This window comes from Serinus canaria, chromosome 1A (assembly GCF_022539315.1).
Source record: "Serinus canaria isolate serCan28SL12 chromosome 1A, serCan2020, whole genome shotgun sequence".
NCBI lineage: Eukaryota > Metazoa > Chordata > Aves > Passeriformes > Fringillidae > Serinus > Serinus canaria.
Window position 1 is genome coordinate 22,117,866 of NC_066314.1, and position 17,865 is coordinate 22,135,730.

Genomic DNA, 17,865 nt, shown 5'->3' on the forward strand with positions numbered 1-17,865 from the left:
TTAAGAATGTCCTAGCTCTGTTCTAAGCTCCGCCTGCTGCTGGGCAGACACTGAGCAGGAAACCCCACTTCTCAGAGTTCTTGTTCCCCAGACTAAATATTTCAATCCTACCACAGATTCCAGGGCCATTCATGCCTGTATTAGGAGGTGGAATGCAATCTGACGACCAGGTCCTTTGCTATTTTAATGGCAACTAATGGGACTAAGGTAGATTATGTGGACTATAGGAACACTTTCATGTTTAGTCAGGCAAAATGTCACAGCAGATATAATAATTCTAGAGTAAACTGTAGATAGCAACATGTGCTCTCACTGGAATTCAAACACAGTAAGCCTTTTATTGTCTTCATCCATAAATTTTAATGCGTATGAGCAAGCAATCCTTGCATGTGAATCTCAACTCTCATCTTTCACATACATAGAGATACTAGATATATTTTAAAGTTAAATAACAAAAATGTAGCTTAGTATCCTTTGTTTATTCCTAAGACTATGTGAATCATACATAGTGTTGGAAACAGCTTATTCAAAGAACTCGTTTAAATAAAGATCAATTTGCAAATTGTATCAATGACTTTGTACAGACACAAGAATGTACATAGACATGTAAAAAATAGAAAGCACACAGGAAAATATACACTTAATACATTTGAAAAATATCAGGATTTGGAAAACATTAAGACATCTGGGTGTACAGCACATGTAAACCATTTTGTGGTGAAACCAGAACTGATGAATTGCACATTCACCGATATCCACTAGAGTATAACAAAGTCAGCTCTTTTCTTTTCATCACTAAGCTGATGCTTCAGCAATAGGTTTTAGCTAAAAAAGAAAAAACCATAAAAGACCAGTTAATGGCTTAAAAACATTTGTGTACAGAACAATAACAGTAACAGCATGTGGATTTAAATGAGCTACAAAAAAATCTTATCAGAAGCAGAACTGTAATATACCTATCATCGATCATCTTAATGCCAAAGGCATCTGGCTGCATTTTGCATCTACTAATATTAATGATGATATTCTATCCTTCAGCTTTTAGGTTGTGCAGCTCTGTATTTCCACACCCAAGAGAATATATTACATCATTTGCATACAGTTATGTTCTTTAGATAATCATATTGCTCAAAACCAAATGTTGATATTTTCAGTATTTATGCACAGCTCCTGACCCATCTTTCATGTAGATCTCCATGCCAGGGAAAACCTTACATTGAAATTTGAGGATGTTTGCTGTACACAATCAGCAGCATATTATACAGAAACAGATATAATCACACAATTACACTAATTTTGTCATTATCTAAGTTAGGAGCTTTTTCAATATAGTGAAAGGTGTCTTAAATTAGGTATGCCAGATCCTGGTTTGGAGGATATTCTCTATCACCTAGGAGGCCAAACTCCATATTTCATGACAATTTCCTATTATAACTTTACATATCTTACCTGAAGAAGCACAAATTCACAAAACTACAGCTGGGCACACAAACTGTGGATGGATGCAGGATCTTAGGCAAATACTAAATGTTGTGTCATGAATTGCTAGTCCTACTTCTATACAGGGCAGCGCTCCTGTGTGCTACTAAGGCAAATAAGATGATGAGTAGTTCCTTGGTATAATTTGTTTATTCCCAACATTGTTTGTGGCTTCCTTTCCCAAAGAAGATGCTAGTGGAGGATTATATGTAAAATTGTGACAGGGAAGCATGACACAGAACTCAGCAGATCCTTTGTCGGACTTACACCTACCTGGTTAAAACACCCTTCTCTAATGCACGGTGGTTGATTGCCTGTTGTGTGACTGGATGAATAAAAATCCATAACTGGATAATTTTTAGGGACAGCATCCTGTGGGTTGCCACTAACCTGCCACCCACTGCTAATCCTGGGCTGTGCAGTTTCCCACTGGGCACCACAGCTGTGAATGAGTGGGCTGCCAGCACTCTGGGGGGGACACACACATCTTCTCCCTGGGGTGTCACCCACAGAAGGTCTGAAAGCACTGGGCATGTAGCTGGGCTACAGCATGAAACTGCAGCTCAGATAAGGTCTGAACTGAAACTGGCTGTCCCTGCCAAGCAAGCGATGCTGGCAGTATATTCTGCTGCCATCACATCACACACTTCCTCTGACTGATAAATTACCAGATCCTGAAAATCTTATGTGTGCTTGCAAGGGGGATTTTTGTTATGTTTTTGGTACTGGCTTCACACATTGGCAAGTATTTTATAAAAAATCATTGAAGAAATGGCACTTCTGTGCAGGAAGAATACTTGATTGGCTTACAGGCCAGGGTAGACACTGAAGCACTTATCTAAGCATTCTTCCTGCATATGGACACTCTCCTAAACTGGGACCATAAATAAATTAATGTTAACAAATTCACTATATTTACATGTTACATTGAGACAGTTTCAATCAACCTCAAGTACAGGTAACCTATCTCCCTATTAGCTTCAGAACATGCAAAAAAATAGAATACATATCTGTTTCATCTAAAATACAAAGAAGAGATGTGTTTTCACTAAAAACACTAGAGTTCAAAACTCAACATCACCAGTAAAATGCTAATAGACATTTTCAGATTCTATAAACCAAGTGTCTCAACAGAAAAGGTTTAATATGGAAGGGTAACCTGTCCACATAAAATAAAACTCTTTCAAACGGAATGTAGTCAGTTTCTAAATACATTCAAATATTACAGTGTCTCTATAAATAGAAAACTAGATAGTGCTGAAGACCTAAAACAGCCCTTTCCAAATGTTCAAGTGAATATATAGGTCTCTTTTTGCTATCAATAATACACACTTGCTTGAACTACAGCTGTTCTAGTCTTTGGCAACAGTTCAAGTAACTTCCCCTCTTCTCTCCTTTGCAACCCTCCGTCTTCCACTTTCACACAACAGAGTCACCAGGGCATATCTTAATTTCATAAGGTTTTTGGGAAAATACCACTTGTCCCAAACTCTCTTTGTGTGTATGCAGTCAGTCAAGGAAGCATATCTTAATCCACCGTGGTCCTTCAATTGTCCCTCAGGCAGTGGCACTTCTCCCGTCTCGGTGCTACATCCAAGAGAGGCTATGTGCTGACAAACTCCCTCTTACTTGCACAGAGCCTGCTGAGAAGGATTTCAGAATAAACTTGATTTATTGGACCGCGGACATGATAGGGGGACTGAGAATTTGTTGCATAGTCCTGCAGTTGTGATGGTTTGCTTTGACTGTCGAAATATTTCCCCAGCGTGTAGTGCCTCGATAACGTCATTGTTATGTGTGGCCTGTCTTCAGAGGGATTGGATTTCACCACCTGCAGAAGAAATGACATATGTGAGTGCTTTCTGCCTGCACCTAGAAAGACAGACACACAGCTGTGTGCACAGAAATGCTGAGACAGTTGTCCACGAAGCAGAAGCAGGTCCTGATACCCTTACTTTGAGGAGCGAGTTGCTCATAAACATTATTTTAATGGCCAACTTGTTACTTTGCAACCTAACTAAAGAGCAAGATCTTAATTTTTGAAATCTACATTCACAGTCCCATAATACTGTCATTTGACTTTGTAATGTCTTTGTGTATTACACTCTGTTGCCTTCATCAGAGACAATTTACCTAAAACAAAACCCATGACTGCTCCAAATTGCAGAAAGGTTTAAATCTTGATCTGATACCAAGCACTTGAGGTACATATAACGTGTCTCAGGTATGAGCCCTGTGAGAATGCCTCATTGTGACAACCTGATGCAAACCTGGCCCAGCCTCACATTAAGACAGAAACCATTGTGTGTTGTGTTTCTTCAAAAAGGGAGTTATGGGGCAACTTACATCCCTCTCCCCAGGACACCACATGGACAGAACCACAACATGATTCAGTAACTTAGTGTTGAAGAATGCTTCACCTTGGCCTCTGAAATATGTGTAAAGCTCTGGGATTATTGTGTTCAACTTGTATGGAATAAAACCCTGTTCATGGGACTAACAAGTGAGAAAGTGAAAGGTATGGCTGTCAGGAGTTTAACGACTGGGGGCTGATCTCCAGTGAAATGCTGAAGGTCTTGTCTCAGTGAATACTCAGCCACTGATGAACAATGAAGCAGCTTTGAGAGAGACAGAACTTTAGAACCTTGCACATATGCAGGACAGAGGACCTCAGCCCAGGCAGTGGCAAACCCAGAGAATGCATAAAAAGGTGGTCAACTGATTTTTAAAATAGTATATGTATGCTGATATGTATGGTTAATAGCTCTGATGCCTATCAGTTTTCCTGCTGTGTCAGTCACAGCAGACACTTGGAAATGCAGAATTCATTTATTAATGCACATATTTACGCAGAAGCATGTTAGCTTTTAAAAATATAATGTATATTTACTGTCACTGAACTATCAGAAGCAAACTCCTGTATGCAGTGAAGCTCATAATAAATTAAATACATCATACAAAATTAGGTATGAGTGAAGAAATAACATGTGCAAAGGCTTGAAAGACTGAGCAGAGAGACTTTGAGGGAGCTGAAAGAACTGAAAACAGACCAGGAATTATCCAGGTAGAAAATTAATACATCCTCTGATCAATTTCATACAGCTAAGCCAAGGGCTATTATTTATCTTCATGCAATTACTGTAGATTCATTTTTCTAAATTAGTGCCTTAGATCTTACAATTATTTCAAAATGATGCCACCTTGAACCAATCACCCAAACTGCATTCCTGTTAGGCATAATCTCCCAGGAATGCAATCTAATGTTCACCCAGCCATCAGCAGCCAGCCACCTATTAAGAAACAAAAATCCCAAGGTTGCTAATTTCTGTGTAGGGATTATTATTTCACTGCCATTAAAATAGGAAATCAATTTGAATTTAAAAATAGCTTCTGTAATATATTTGTATAGTGCTGACCAATGTCCATAAGCATTTTCAAAGAATGAGGTAGATAAAAAATCAAGTTCTCATGTGTGCATAGAACTAGAATTTGTTGGGGAGCAAGTACCAGGGTTATGCAAGATATTTTGTCCCAGCTCAGTATAATCCCTTTGAAAATCCAGCTCCCTTAGAAATCTGAGCAAAGATTGCAAAGTCTACAGAGATGGAGATTTCTATGCTATCAGGGTCACCTGAGACCCTCTGAAATGGGTTGGTGGGAACTCAATTCTTCAGGCCATCAGAGGAAATAGCTTTCTCTTAGCCAGTGAGTGGGAGCTAAGTGAGAACTGCTGAAGGCATTTCAGTTCTTGTTTTCTGACTGCACAGAATGGACAGTCCTCCATTCCTGCACAGCCCTTCTTTAGCTCAGATGTCATTTACACAGGAGTGCCATCCTCGAATACTTTAGGAATGCCAGTTTTTAAGAGAAAGAAAGTGAAAGTACAAAGTATGAGATTTAATCTATCTCATCTGGTTTCAGAAAACATGGAAAGTGCTGGGGTTTCACACAGTGTTCTTGGCTCTGTTCTTGGGGGCAAAATGTCATTTTCCTTGTGCAAACTGCTTCTGCACCTAATGAAACTCCACTTGCCAGGATGAAGAAATAAGCTGATGACAAAACTATTAAAACTAATGAAGTATCAAAAGAATTCAAGAACTTTATTTTTGCTTTCCTCAAGGATCAAGTCTGGTTTTTGGTGCATGATGGATTCTACTGGGCATATCTATGGCTCTTTCAGGCACAATGACCTCTCAAGCCTCATTAATAACAGCTCTATGAGCCAAATTCTCTCCTGATCCTCCCCAGAAACACATACTCTGTTGAGATTCCTTCAGCAGAGAAGCAAGACCAAATCTGCACATGAGCTCATACAAAATGATGGAGCAGTACATGAAAAATGCTGATGACTGATCACGCCCTGCTGTTTTCTCCACAGAGTTCAACACAAAGCTTTTGAAATATTTAATTTTGGAGCTCTCTGTTTCGTTCACAAGATCTGTGGAAATGGCAAACATCAGCAATGACCCACAAAAACATCAGCATCTGGGCTCTAGACAAAAAAGGGTCAATACAACGGTCAGGGTAAAAAGGAGGGAAGCATTTTCTCCATGGGACTATTTATCAATCACATAAACATCTACTCTGTGACTTACTCCCTCTTTTCCAGCTTCATTTGGACTGAGCTATGTCTGTGACTCTCAAGTATGGAGCAGAGTGGATTTGAGGACTGGTTAACTAACCACACCTACTGATGCTGTGTCCAAAGCAGGATAGAGGCCATGGCACTGGCCTGAAAACATATGGGCTGCCCTGGAGCCTGAGGTGGAGACCAGCTGTGTGGTTGATGCGTGGCACATGAGCTCACCTGAGTCTGATAACACTCCCAAAAAATTCTATAGATGTCAGTCAAGAAAGCAGGACTATCAGTGTGAGGGAGAGCAATCAGCCTGCAGTTCTGTTTGCCCAGCGGATCAGTGTAACTATTCCAGGTTATTTTTTCTCTGACATAGGAAAAGAGATACATAGCAGTAAGATTGGTTCTTCAATTTCAAGCTCCATTTTAATTGTACTTATGGTTTGATGTGAGTGTGCTGAGCTGTTCAGTTAGGAATGCATCGGTCAAAAACCCATGAGACTGAGTAAAAAGAGAAACTGAGTCCATGCAGAAGCAGCAGAGATAGGTAACACATAACAAATAATATAAGAACCAGGAAACTGTGCAACATCCTTTTATGTGAGTTACCTTTGCAGAAGGGTATGTTTGTTCATTTTTATTTCACCACTCTAGCAGTTCAGCATGTCCTTGGGTGGCCTAGCACTGGGAGCAGTGATGGACAAGTGCCACCATACAAACTGCCTTCCCCACAATTTGTATTCAGGCCTAACTTTGAGTGACAGACGCTGACCTCACCATGTACCTTCATGTTTCTAAGATCCAACAGTTAAAATATCTTAAATACCTGGGAATGATATAAGCATAAACTATTACCTCATGGAAATGGCAGCCACACTTCCCTTGCAGGAATTCTTTGTAACGTCCCATGGTGATGACAAAGGTGTCAACCACTTCATAGCCCAAATTTTTTGCTGTATCCAGAATAATCAAGTTTTCATTCCACAAGTTTTGCACTTCTGCCTGCATTCCAGATAAAATGTTGCAATGTCTTGTCAGAAGGATTGTTTAAAGGTTATTATGTCATGGAAAAAAATAGCAAAACTGCATTTTGAATAAGCAATTACATTATACTACAGACATGAATTACTATAAATTCACTCTCGAACAAGGCTGCTAGTCCAAGGCTGACGTAGGGTTTTTTTCAGAAATTAAAATTACTTTTCAGTAGATGTGCAGCTTCTTATATAGGAAGATTTCATGATTGTTTAAAATATAAATCTTGGGCAATGGTTTTTAACATGTACTTCATTAATATGAGGTGTAATTCAGAAAAAAATTCCAATTATAAAGTTTGTCTGTAACAAATGGTGAAAATGCTCCTTTAAAGAAAAATTCAGCTTCAAATCAAATTCATTGAGGCAGTTGCTTAGAAGGGACTATAGGGCCATAGGTATCTTAAATATGGTTATACTGAAGAACAGATTATGATTTCAAATATACTTCAGGAAGCCAAGAATAGAAAAAAAAGTTAACCATAAAGTTGGCAAGGCAGTGGATTCGACACAGCAGACAAAAGGCCTTTGAGAGTAGCTGGGGGAATCTTGAAGCCTCAAGCATACAAACCACATGGGCAATTTGGCATATGATTCCAATATTGAAAGGGAAAATAATGTTGGTTATAACCTGTAGCTGATTTCTAGAGTTTTGTAAATTTAATGAAGAAGAAAAAGAAAAATTCTTAGGAAGCCTTTAATACTCTATCCTTGCCTCACATACCCTGGGTTGAAGCTCTTCATCCTAGGATTGAACTTTGCTGGAAACTATGACAGGAGCTATGAAAATGTTTCTTCGTGTTGATGACAATAATTTCCTTACTTTATTCTATTTAGGTCCTCCAGATAAGTTAAGAAAATTGTTTGAATCAGCAAGAAGACATTCGGTAGACACAAGGCAGATAGGCAGTACTTAGACAGAAATAATGGGCAAAATCAGAGACAGGGCAGCATCTGTGGCAAAGAGAAGGGTGAGAGTAGCAGGAAGTCACATGCTGAATACAGCAGTGTGTTATGGTTGCAAAAAGACTTGGGCACTAGTCCCAGTGCTCAAGGAGTGCTGTATGGAATCTGTGAAAGGCAGTAATTTTCTCTTTTCAACACCTGGGAATAGCTGGAGCATGACACACAGCACTGGTAGGCACCATTTACTCCGTTCTGCCTTCTAGTGCTCCTCATCCATGCACTTTTTGTGTGTTCAATAGAGAATCACTGTCCAAATTGTAAATAAAAATACTGAATTGAGTGAGTTGCACAGTGCATTGAAATGAGCACATTTGTTACTCTGAGAGTCTTGGATATGATTTAAACTGCCTGTAACATCTCATTAACATGCAAATAACAGGCTGGATTCACTGGTACATTCCAGCTGCTCTGTAATGTTCTGGCTTCACAGGTGGGTTAAGATAGATTTATTGAGTTGTGCAAGCCAGACAAGTGAATTGCATCCATCAGTAACCATGGAGGAAGCCCGAGGAGGGCCTGTGTGCAATGTATATGAAGAGCAATCTGCTTATCCCCAGAACAATTTCTCAGTTTTGGCAGCAGGATTCATACTGGAGCTTCTTCTGGTTCTTGGGACAGCTGACTATGCATGGAATCTCAAATGGCTCTCTGATTGCAGCAGAATCCATAAAATAAGGAAATTGGTTTGGATCCCTATCAAGCAGTATGAGCAAATACAAACATTAATCTTCCTTTGATCCACTTAAAATGTGCTCAGCAGACACAGCACATTTTGAGCAGACAGCAAAATTAACGATGAAATTACAAGTCTTCCATGAAAATGCACTCAAAATATACTGTAGCTTACCTGTGACAGAGAATGGATTCCATCCACTGGAAGGTGAAAGCCCATCCCTATGGATTTGACAATTACCAGGATATTTGATAGATTTTCCCTGTTTTGCAAAGTAAAATAAAAAAAACAACCAATGACACACTTTTTACTTAAGAGACACATCAAAAGACAATGCATGTTTTATTTTTTTTAAAGTCACTTCAATACACGCCTATGAAAAAACACAAATGAAAAGTGTGTGTTTAAATTTTTTTGTCGTTTCTCATAATCTACCGTATCAAAAATTGGAATAACACCAAGTACATAGCATTACCTGCTCAACACCTTTTGGATAATTTGCAGGTGATTGGAATTAAGCCACTGAACACCACCTACAATTAATACGGTCTGGTCTGTGTTCTCCAGGGGACGTGATCTGAAACCCAGAAAAGAAAAACATCACATGTTGCTTTAAACAGATGGCAAACATTTTAACTACATTGCTTTGCATTTCACTGAACTGTATCTGGCACCCTGATCAGAGGCCTGATGTAATTTTCAGCTATTTTTTAACTACACAGTATGATCTGTGCACCTTATGTTTTATTGTTTACTGACTTTAATTGTAAAACGTGTTAAACACATTTGTGAATAGAACAATAATGCAAACAAGGGAGATACAGAGTTTGTGCAGTACCTCTGCAGCAGCTGTTCCAGTGCTTTTTCAAAAGTCGGTCTCTGGTTTGCATTCATCCAGAACTGGGGGTAGTAGGAGTAACTGATAAATGTTTTCCCCTCATTGATATTGTGATAACATTTAACATCATGAGTCTTCTGCCATTCCTGAAGAGTCTTATTCACTCTTTCAATTAGATAATACATCATCCCTCTGTTAGTTGAATCACCTATAAAAAGAATCTTCAGATGGAAAGGTATGATTTAGAACTTGTACAATCCAGAAGCCAAAAGCTAAGAAAAGAATACAGCTAGTTGGGAGGCTTTTAAATGCTTCTTATAATTTTCCAGAAATATCTTTGTGAACAGCCAGTACCCTGGCATCTCAATATTAAATTTGTCCTTTAGCAAAATCTGTGTGATTTGATTAATAAAAAGCTGAATTAAGTATATTAAATACAAAGAGTACAGGTTGCAGATGGCTACAGCTGCAAAATTAGCCCTGCATCTTTCATCCTTGGTGATAATTTCTTTTGCTTAATTTTATATTTACTTCTAATTGCTAGTACACACTTGCTCTCATGATTGCTTGCAGTTTCCTGATTTTTTTCCCTACAGTTTTTCATGTGGTTTGCTCCTGCACGGTGAGTATTGGTCTTCTATAAATGGCATTCATTAGAATTTGCACCAAACTAGCACACACACACCCCCACACCCCTACACCCCATGAAGGATGCGGCTGCTGCCTTATTTGTAAAGAGATGTTCTTTCTGCAGGTTCAAAGGGGAAAGGAAAGGGGGTTATGTGGGTAGAAGATAATCTCAATAGAGTCCTGTCATGTGTGATGTGACCACCAGAAAGCATCATGGCCTGAAGGGAGTTAGAAATCCTGCCAGGATGACAGAAGTATGTTAAGTATAGCAGTCTCTGCTATACCCTAAACTTGCAAATGAATAAAGAAGTCAAATTTGGGTTTGCTCCTACTCATTCTGTAGATTCTCTGAAAAAACAAACATCTCTGTATGGGGAGACCACAGAACCTAAAGCGTTGTGGGAATTTTTTAATGCTATTGCCCTATTTTGAGTGGATAGGACTAGCATTTCCTTATGAAGAAGTAAGTAATAGAAGACAAGTCCAAAGAGTAGGAGAACCAGGTTCACCATGGTTTGCCAATGAAACTGTGTGCAGAATCAATTACCCCAATCAGCTCAGCCAGAAATCCACAATGAGCAGCAAACATGTAAAACTGGGATTAAGAAACCCCACAGAGCCATCACACGGTAGTAGCCTGTTCTCTGCACAGAAGTACTCAGCTCTGGCACTCAGATAGTTGGCATCCTGCAAGTTGGGATTTTGTTGTTTCATTTCTTAATTTGATTTGGAGTTTGATGTTTTACCACTTCCACCTTGAATATTTGATTATGCAAATAAAATTGAGACTGCACAGGACACCATGTTTAAGGATATATTTCCAAAGTTTTTTTTAGAGATTTAATGTGGTACTCATCTAACACATCTATTTATCTATTCCCTTCAGGAATGTCACAGTTTTGAAAACTGATTCCATTTCCCACTACTAACGTATTGTGATTAAAAATAAATTACAACAGCGTACCAATGATACTTCCTACAGAAGAGAAGGAATTTCAGATGAGCCCACCCTCATCTGATGTTAGGGCCAAGAATGGGCAGGACAATACCTTCAACTTCCCATGCCATGCCCGTTTGTGGGCTGCAGAGAAGCCCTTGATAAATTATGTGTGGTAGCAGACAAATTAAAACTAGCACTGAGCTCCTAGAGGCTCTTCTAAGTCCTGTCCTGGACTTCTCAAAGCCTCTTCATAGAGGAAATTCTTAAACAGCTGCTGTTCATGTTTATATTGCACAAGCATTTCTCTCACACACAAGGGGATCTCCAGCTTTTCACATTGTGTCAGAAGAAACATCTTTAAATCAAGCTTAACATGACTCATAGAAGTCAAGGATCCTTGGATCCATGGAAGTACTGGTTGGATATCCTCTTTCTCTCTCTGACAGACACATATATGCATAAAATTATTTACAAGTAGAAAGACAGTCCATGCTTAAAATATGTCCTAATTCTAAAGTAGGTTAACTTGAGGTTTTAAGCAACAATTCTTTTAGGTTGCAAAATCTCTTGATTCTCCAGCCTGTCTATATCCATGACAATTTAATCTCCATTTCATAAGCCCATCACTGGAGTATCTTGATGCATATCTATTTAAACAGTAGTTCTCAGATATTTGCAGGCAAGGACATCATGAACTTGTGATGTGGGTGAGAACATTTCTGTAAAAACCCAACACATCATTAGCAAAATAACAAACAGGCCCTACCAAGTTACTACATACAGCAGTTGGTAGAACATACAAGACTGTTTCTCTTCTACTTTTAGAGTCATTTGACAGCATTTTATTATCACAGCACATGGGAATTGCAAAGAAGCATATTCAGCTATTAATTACACAAAATTGTTAGACGGGGCGTTTTTACATCATTCTAGTGGGACTAGAATTCTCATCACTGTTTTCTCCTAACTATCTATATCTGATTTAATCTCACCTACTACTGATTTAAAATAGCAGGACAACTTCCATGGGAAAAAATAAAAGAAGAAAAGAACCATGGCCAGTGTCAATGAACAGGATGCACAGATGTCTTTTTTGCCAATACTGTGCATTCACTAGCAGGTGAGATGTGAAGAGTCATGCCAAACATTTCCTAAGAGTCAAACACTGCAGAGCACCAAAGATTAAGATCTCTTTTGCTTTTTTTTTTTTTTTTTTTTTTTGTCCTGTCAAAATTAGAGCAAAACACATACACACATCCCAATCCACACTATTACATGATTTAGCATTTTAGGGCTTTGCAATTTTCTTATACCTACATAGGTATAAACAATGGACCTGTGAATGAATTTGAAATGCCCTGGGTACTTTTCTGGCCAGGTCTGGAGATGGAAGGGCTCTATGTGCAGTCATTTAGGAAACCCCTACCAGAAGAAACAAGTTAGTTAGGCTCATGTCTTAAAGGGGCAGCTCTAGTCTGGAAATGTTGTGATGCTGGGCACCATGTGAAAATATCAGGTGGGCTGCAGCATATTACTGTTGTTGTTGTCCTGATGTTCTGAGAATGTGAAATAGGGGACAGGAGTCAGAGCAGATTCATTTTTAGCAAATGCTTGGAGGACTCGAAGGCTAAAATAAGTGGTGTTTAGCCTGAGGAAGAAAACCTATGTCCTTCAACTAACCCAAGACTTCTGATGAATTAAAATAATTTGTTGCTGTAATTGAATGTATGGTAACTAAAACCACATTTATTTCTATACAGTTAGATGAACTCACTGTAGTTACACGTGCCATTTAGGATTCAGTATGTTTTGAACAAAAGGCTCCAGGGATGATTCTGCCTTTATCTCTGTGAGATAAATGAGGAACGTAATGGCTTAGGTGTGTAGAGTAAGCCATCTCTCTCTTTTTTTACAAGTCTGGCACAAGACTTAGTCATGTACTGCTCAACTTGATGGGGCAGTTGTCTGCAGAATGACTAAATGATCAAACATAAGGTTATCATTTTATCATACAAAGAACAACACTTCCACACAGACAGATGCTTTCACTGTCTTCTGTTTTCACTGTTGCAAATATTTTGTGTGAAAAATTCCATTATAGCTTAAAGGCCTTGCAGGATTGTGTAAGCATAGTGGAATTCACTTCTTAACCAGACCTATCATTAAAAATTAAACACACTTGGGAAATTTAAACACCTGTAGGTTCAAAACACTACTTAACTCTAAAATATTATTAAGAAATCATAAGTTAAAATTCCTATTTTAACAGCTGAATTTTAAGTACTTCAGCAAATATTGCCTTTTCATATTTCCTGTTCTTAATTACACATGACTCAATGGTATTTTATTATAAGACTAAACTCTGGTTAGTATTTCTCAATGATAAGCAAAATATATATCCCTCCTGCTATTGAGACCAACTTTCTATATACTGCTAATTGGATAAATACTAACCTGTTAGAGCCTAGTTTTAAAAGTACAAAATCAATCTTGTACAAAAATCAAAGCATTATCTTAATATGTTTGTATATGTCTAACAGTAAAAAGTCATTAATCACAGCTACAGAGAATTTTGTTGAGCCAACATAATACAGATATAATATTTTATTATGATGAACAATTCATTTGATTCAATTAGAACACGTATATGGAGTCCCCTAAGAACGAGACAGTCAGCATCTCATTAACCTTAAGTGGAAGAGAAAAAACACTGCTGACATTAAAAGTGGACTGAAAGAAAACCTACTCAGCCAGAACAACCTTAACCTCAGCACTCCAACATTTTCCTGTTTACTATGTATGAAATACAAACATATGACTGACTATTCTTGCTAACACATCATAAAGCAAAAAAAGGCCTCATTAAACTGTTTCTGTGCATGTACATTTTTTCTCATGTCTCCATCAGCTTGAGTGTTACTGTTTCACTCAAGGTGGTCTTATGTTTTTATGAAACCAAATGTCCTGGTTTTGGGTGGGATAGAATCAATTTTCTTCCTGGTAGCTGGTACAGTGCTGTGGTTTGGGTTCAGAATAAGAATAATGTTGGTAAGACACTGAGAGTTTTGTTGTTGCTGGGCAGCACCTACACTGAGTGAGGGACTTTTCAGCTTCTCATTCTTCCCTGCCAGAGAGGAGGATGGCACAAGAAGGTGGGCATGGACACAGCCAGGACAACTGACCCCAACTGGCCAAAGGGATATTTCAAACCATATGACATTATGCTAAACATTAAAACTGGAGGGAATTGGTTGGGGGACAGCAGCTGTGCTCTGGGATGGGCATCAGTCAGCCGGTGTTGAGAAATCACACTGCGCATTACTTTGTGGATTTATCATCATCATCATCATCATCATCATCATCATCATCATCATCATCATCATCATCATCATCATCATCATCTCACATCATCTATCATCATCATCATCTTCATCATCATCATAGTGTTATTGTTATTACTATTTTTTCTTCCTCTTCCATTCTACTAAAACTGTCTTTTTCTGAACCCACAAGTTTTATCTATTTTCTGATTGTCTGTCTCATCCCTATGGGCAAGTGAGTGAACGGCTGTGTGGTGTTCAGCTGCCTGCCAGGTTAAACCAAAACACACAGAAACAACTTAGTTCAAACAGCTTTATATGCACGCAAACTAAAATAGCAGTTAATGATGATGTGAAATCAGTTGGAACTCATAGCCAGGGAAATGGATTTCGGTTACAGAGAAAGATTATAAAGCTCAGATGAGCTTTGGAAAACAAATCAATTTTAATATAAGAAATAAAAGCAGCCTTGAGTAAGAAATGAAATTAGAAAGCATTTTTGAAGGCTTAATTATGATGCAGGTGGGAAAGAAGTGCTCTGTTTGAATGACCATAAATATATGAATACAAGAAACTAGTGATCAAGATATATCTGCTGCCTTTTACCACTGTTCTATGAAACACGAGAAAAATAGAAATGTTGCACTTAAACTCACACTTGATCTTCCATATACTGCATTTCAGTCAAAAAGGCCATCTACTTTACATCTTAATTCATCACTTGCTGAAGTGAACACAAGTCAGGAACACAGCATAGCACTGGTTAGTTGTTGCATGTTTCCCTTCACATTCATTAAAAGTAGAAATATAAGTAGGCTTTTTTTAATCTTTTCTTCCTCCCTTATAAAACGAATAGAGAAGCACATGGAAACAGCCTCCAGATAACAAAGTTGAAATCTGACAATGGTATAGAGATTAACACCTCCTATTTAAGTTAAAAGATGTAATCAAAGACTTATGCTGTTTGTCTTAGCATGAATACAGAATCATAGGATGGTTTGGGTTGGAAGGGACCTTAAAGATCATCTAGTTCCAACCCCTGATATGTGCAGGGAACCTTCCAGTAGTCCAGGTTGCTCAGGACCCCATCCAGCCTGGATCTGAGGATGGCAAGTTCACAGCTTCTCTGGGCAACCTCTGCCAGAGCCTCACAATCCTTAGAGTAAAGAATTTCTTCCTGATATCTAAACCTACCCTCTTTCAGCTCAAGGCCATTCCCCCTTGTCCTATCACTATGTGCCCTTGTAAAAAGGTCCCTCCCCATCTCTCTACTAGATTCCTTTCAGATACTGGAAGGCTGCTCTAAAGTCTCTCCAGAGCCTTCTCTATTCCAGACTAAACAGCCCCAACTCTGAGCCTGTCTTCATAGGAGAGGTGCCCCAGCCCAGTGATCCACTCATGGGCCCTCCTCTGGACTCATTCCAACAGTCTGCATTTTCCTTTTGCTGAGGACCCCAGAGCTGGACACAGGACTCCAGGCAGGGTCTCAGTAGAGCAGAGGGAGAAAATCACTTCCTTCATCCTGCTGCCACACTGCTTCTGATGCAGCCCAGGGCAGGGCTGGCTTTCTGTGCTGTGAGTGCCCACTACCGTGTCATGTTGAGTTTTTTGTCCACAAACACCCTCAAGTCCTCTCACCAGGGCTGCTTTCAGACCATTCTCTGCCCAGCCTGTATTTGTGATTGGGATTGCCCCGACACAGACGCAGGACCTTGCACTTGGCCTCGTTGAACTTCATGAGGTTCACAGAGGCCCATCTCTCCAGCCTGTCAAGGTCCCTCTGGCTGGCATCCCTTCTCTTCAGCAAGTCAATTGCACCACACAGCTTGGTGCTGTCAGCAAACTTGCTGAGAGTGCCTCTATTCCTCTGTCCATGCCAACAGCAAAGATGTCCTGTGTAAGGGATTTTTATCTCCAGAGACCAAAGCTACACAAGCTGAATATTCAAAGTCCCTGATTTAAGAGGCACATGGGTTAGTTGAGCCCATTTGGAGTGGACACCTGAATGGGTACTGTTGTTCTTAGCTAACTTCAGCAAACAATGTAAATCATACAGTATTCCAGATCACCTCACTGTCCTCATTTGGGTTAATGGTTTTTGCCCTTTCATTTGGTACTCCTGATTTTTTATGACATCTGCTTTTGTTTCCAGCATTGAAACCTTCTGCTGATTTTATTATGGAAACTATGGTATCTTCAGTTTGAGATGTCAGTGATCTCAGTAGTACTTAGAGACAAGGTATAGAATAAATAAAAACTAAAACCACAGTTCAGAATATATAAATATTTATAGATTATGAAAATTTCTTTTAAAATTAATATCTATTTGTTCACAACAATTCTGTCTTCCTACTGCTCAATAGCTTCTTTATAAAAGATCCAGGTTTCTTAAACCTATATAACACAGACAATGAGTCAGTGAGCAGATGAAAAAAACCCCCTTTTTCTACTACATCTTTTGGGCAGTGTAAAGTAATTCCAAAGTTTGACTTATCAAAGGCAGAATCAGGAAGATTCTGCCCAGAGGGAACCATTTTTATTCATCTGACTTTGGTAGGAAGAAAGCCTCTCTTAGCTCTTGAGTTGTATTGACACAAAGGAGTTGATCCAGGCTCTACATTTATTCATTTGGTAAAAGAAGCAAAAATGCTATTGCAAAATTTCAGACAAAACTAAAATCACTACAAAGTTATGACAAAAATAACATCTGAGAGAAAGAGATGGGAGAAATATACCAAAAGGGGAACATGCTTTAGAGTGACGACTTTAAAAGAATAAACCAATTCAATATACATCTGTGCAAAGGTAACAGAGGTAATTCAGCAGATTTCTATAGAGCAGCAAAGATTATCACACAGTGTCAGGAGACTTCTGTAGAAGATGCAGAATGAGAAACAAGTGCTATTAGTTACAGAGATTTTTCTCAAGGTGTTAATGTGCTCACTTAGGATCTGGCTGTCATCTGACACTAGAATAGATCAGTGACCTCAGAGAGTTAGAATAAATGAAATTTGAATTAAGAAATTAAGTTTCACAGACACTTATTTCATTTACTTGATTTTAATAAACCCTTTACAAATACTGTCCTGTTTTTGACACTCATGAATATGAGTAGTCAGATTTGGGACATGGAAATATCAGCAAATCCTCTCAGCAATACCCTGGCAATCCACTTCCATAGTGGCATATTGTTCCTCTGCTGTCCTTTGATTGACTGACCAAAGGGTGGTTGCTTGTCAAAGCAGCTTGATGTCCATGGAAATTAAAGACCAAAGCAAAGCAATTAAATTCTTGAATTTTTTTTTTCTGTGGTCAATCCAGAAAAGCTTGTTTTGTAGATAAGGAGCAAATTGAGCTTCTCCTCTGTCATAAAAAGCAATATTTTTTTAGAAAAATATTCTAGGAGTAA

General features: G+C 38.8%; 1 protein-coding gene across 3 annotated transcripts in view; it reads right to left on the bottom strand.

Annotated features, from left to right (window-relative positions):
* Positions 1-335: 335 nt before the first annotated feature.
* CPED1 (cadherin like and PC-esterase domain containing 1) overlaps positions 336-17,865 on the bottom strand; it is a 136,670-nt gene continuing 119,140 nt past the window's right edge. For all 3 annotated transcript variants that reach the window (XM_018910186.3, XM_009086781.4, XM_050985354.1), the window contains exons 19-23: positions 9,567-9,787; positions 9,204-9,305; positions 8,903-8,990; positions 6,911-7,057; positions 336-3,310 (exon numbers count right to left, since the gene is read on the bottom strand). In XM_018910186.3, coding sequence (XP_018765731.1) covers positions 3,083-3,310; positions 6,911-7,057; positions 8,903-8,990; positions 9,204-9,305; positions 9,567-9,787 — 786 coding nt within the window. In that variant the 3' untranslated portion in view covers positions 336-3,082. The remainder of the gene's footprint in view (positions 3,311-6,910; positions 7,058-8,902; positions 8,991-9,203; positions 9,306-9,566; positions 9,788-17,865) is intronic.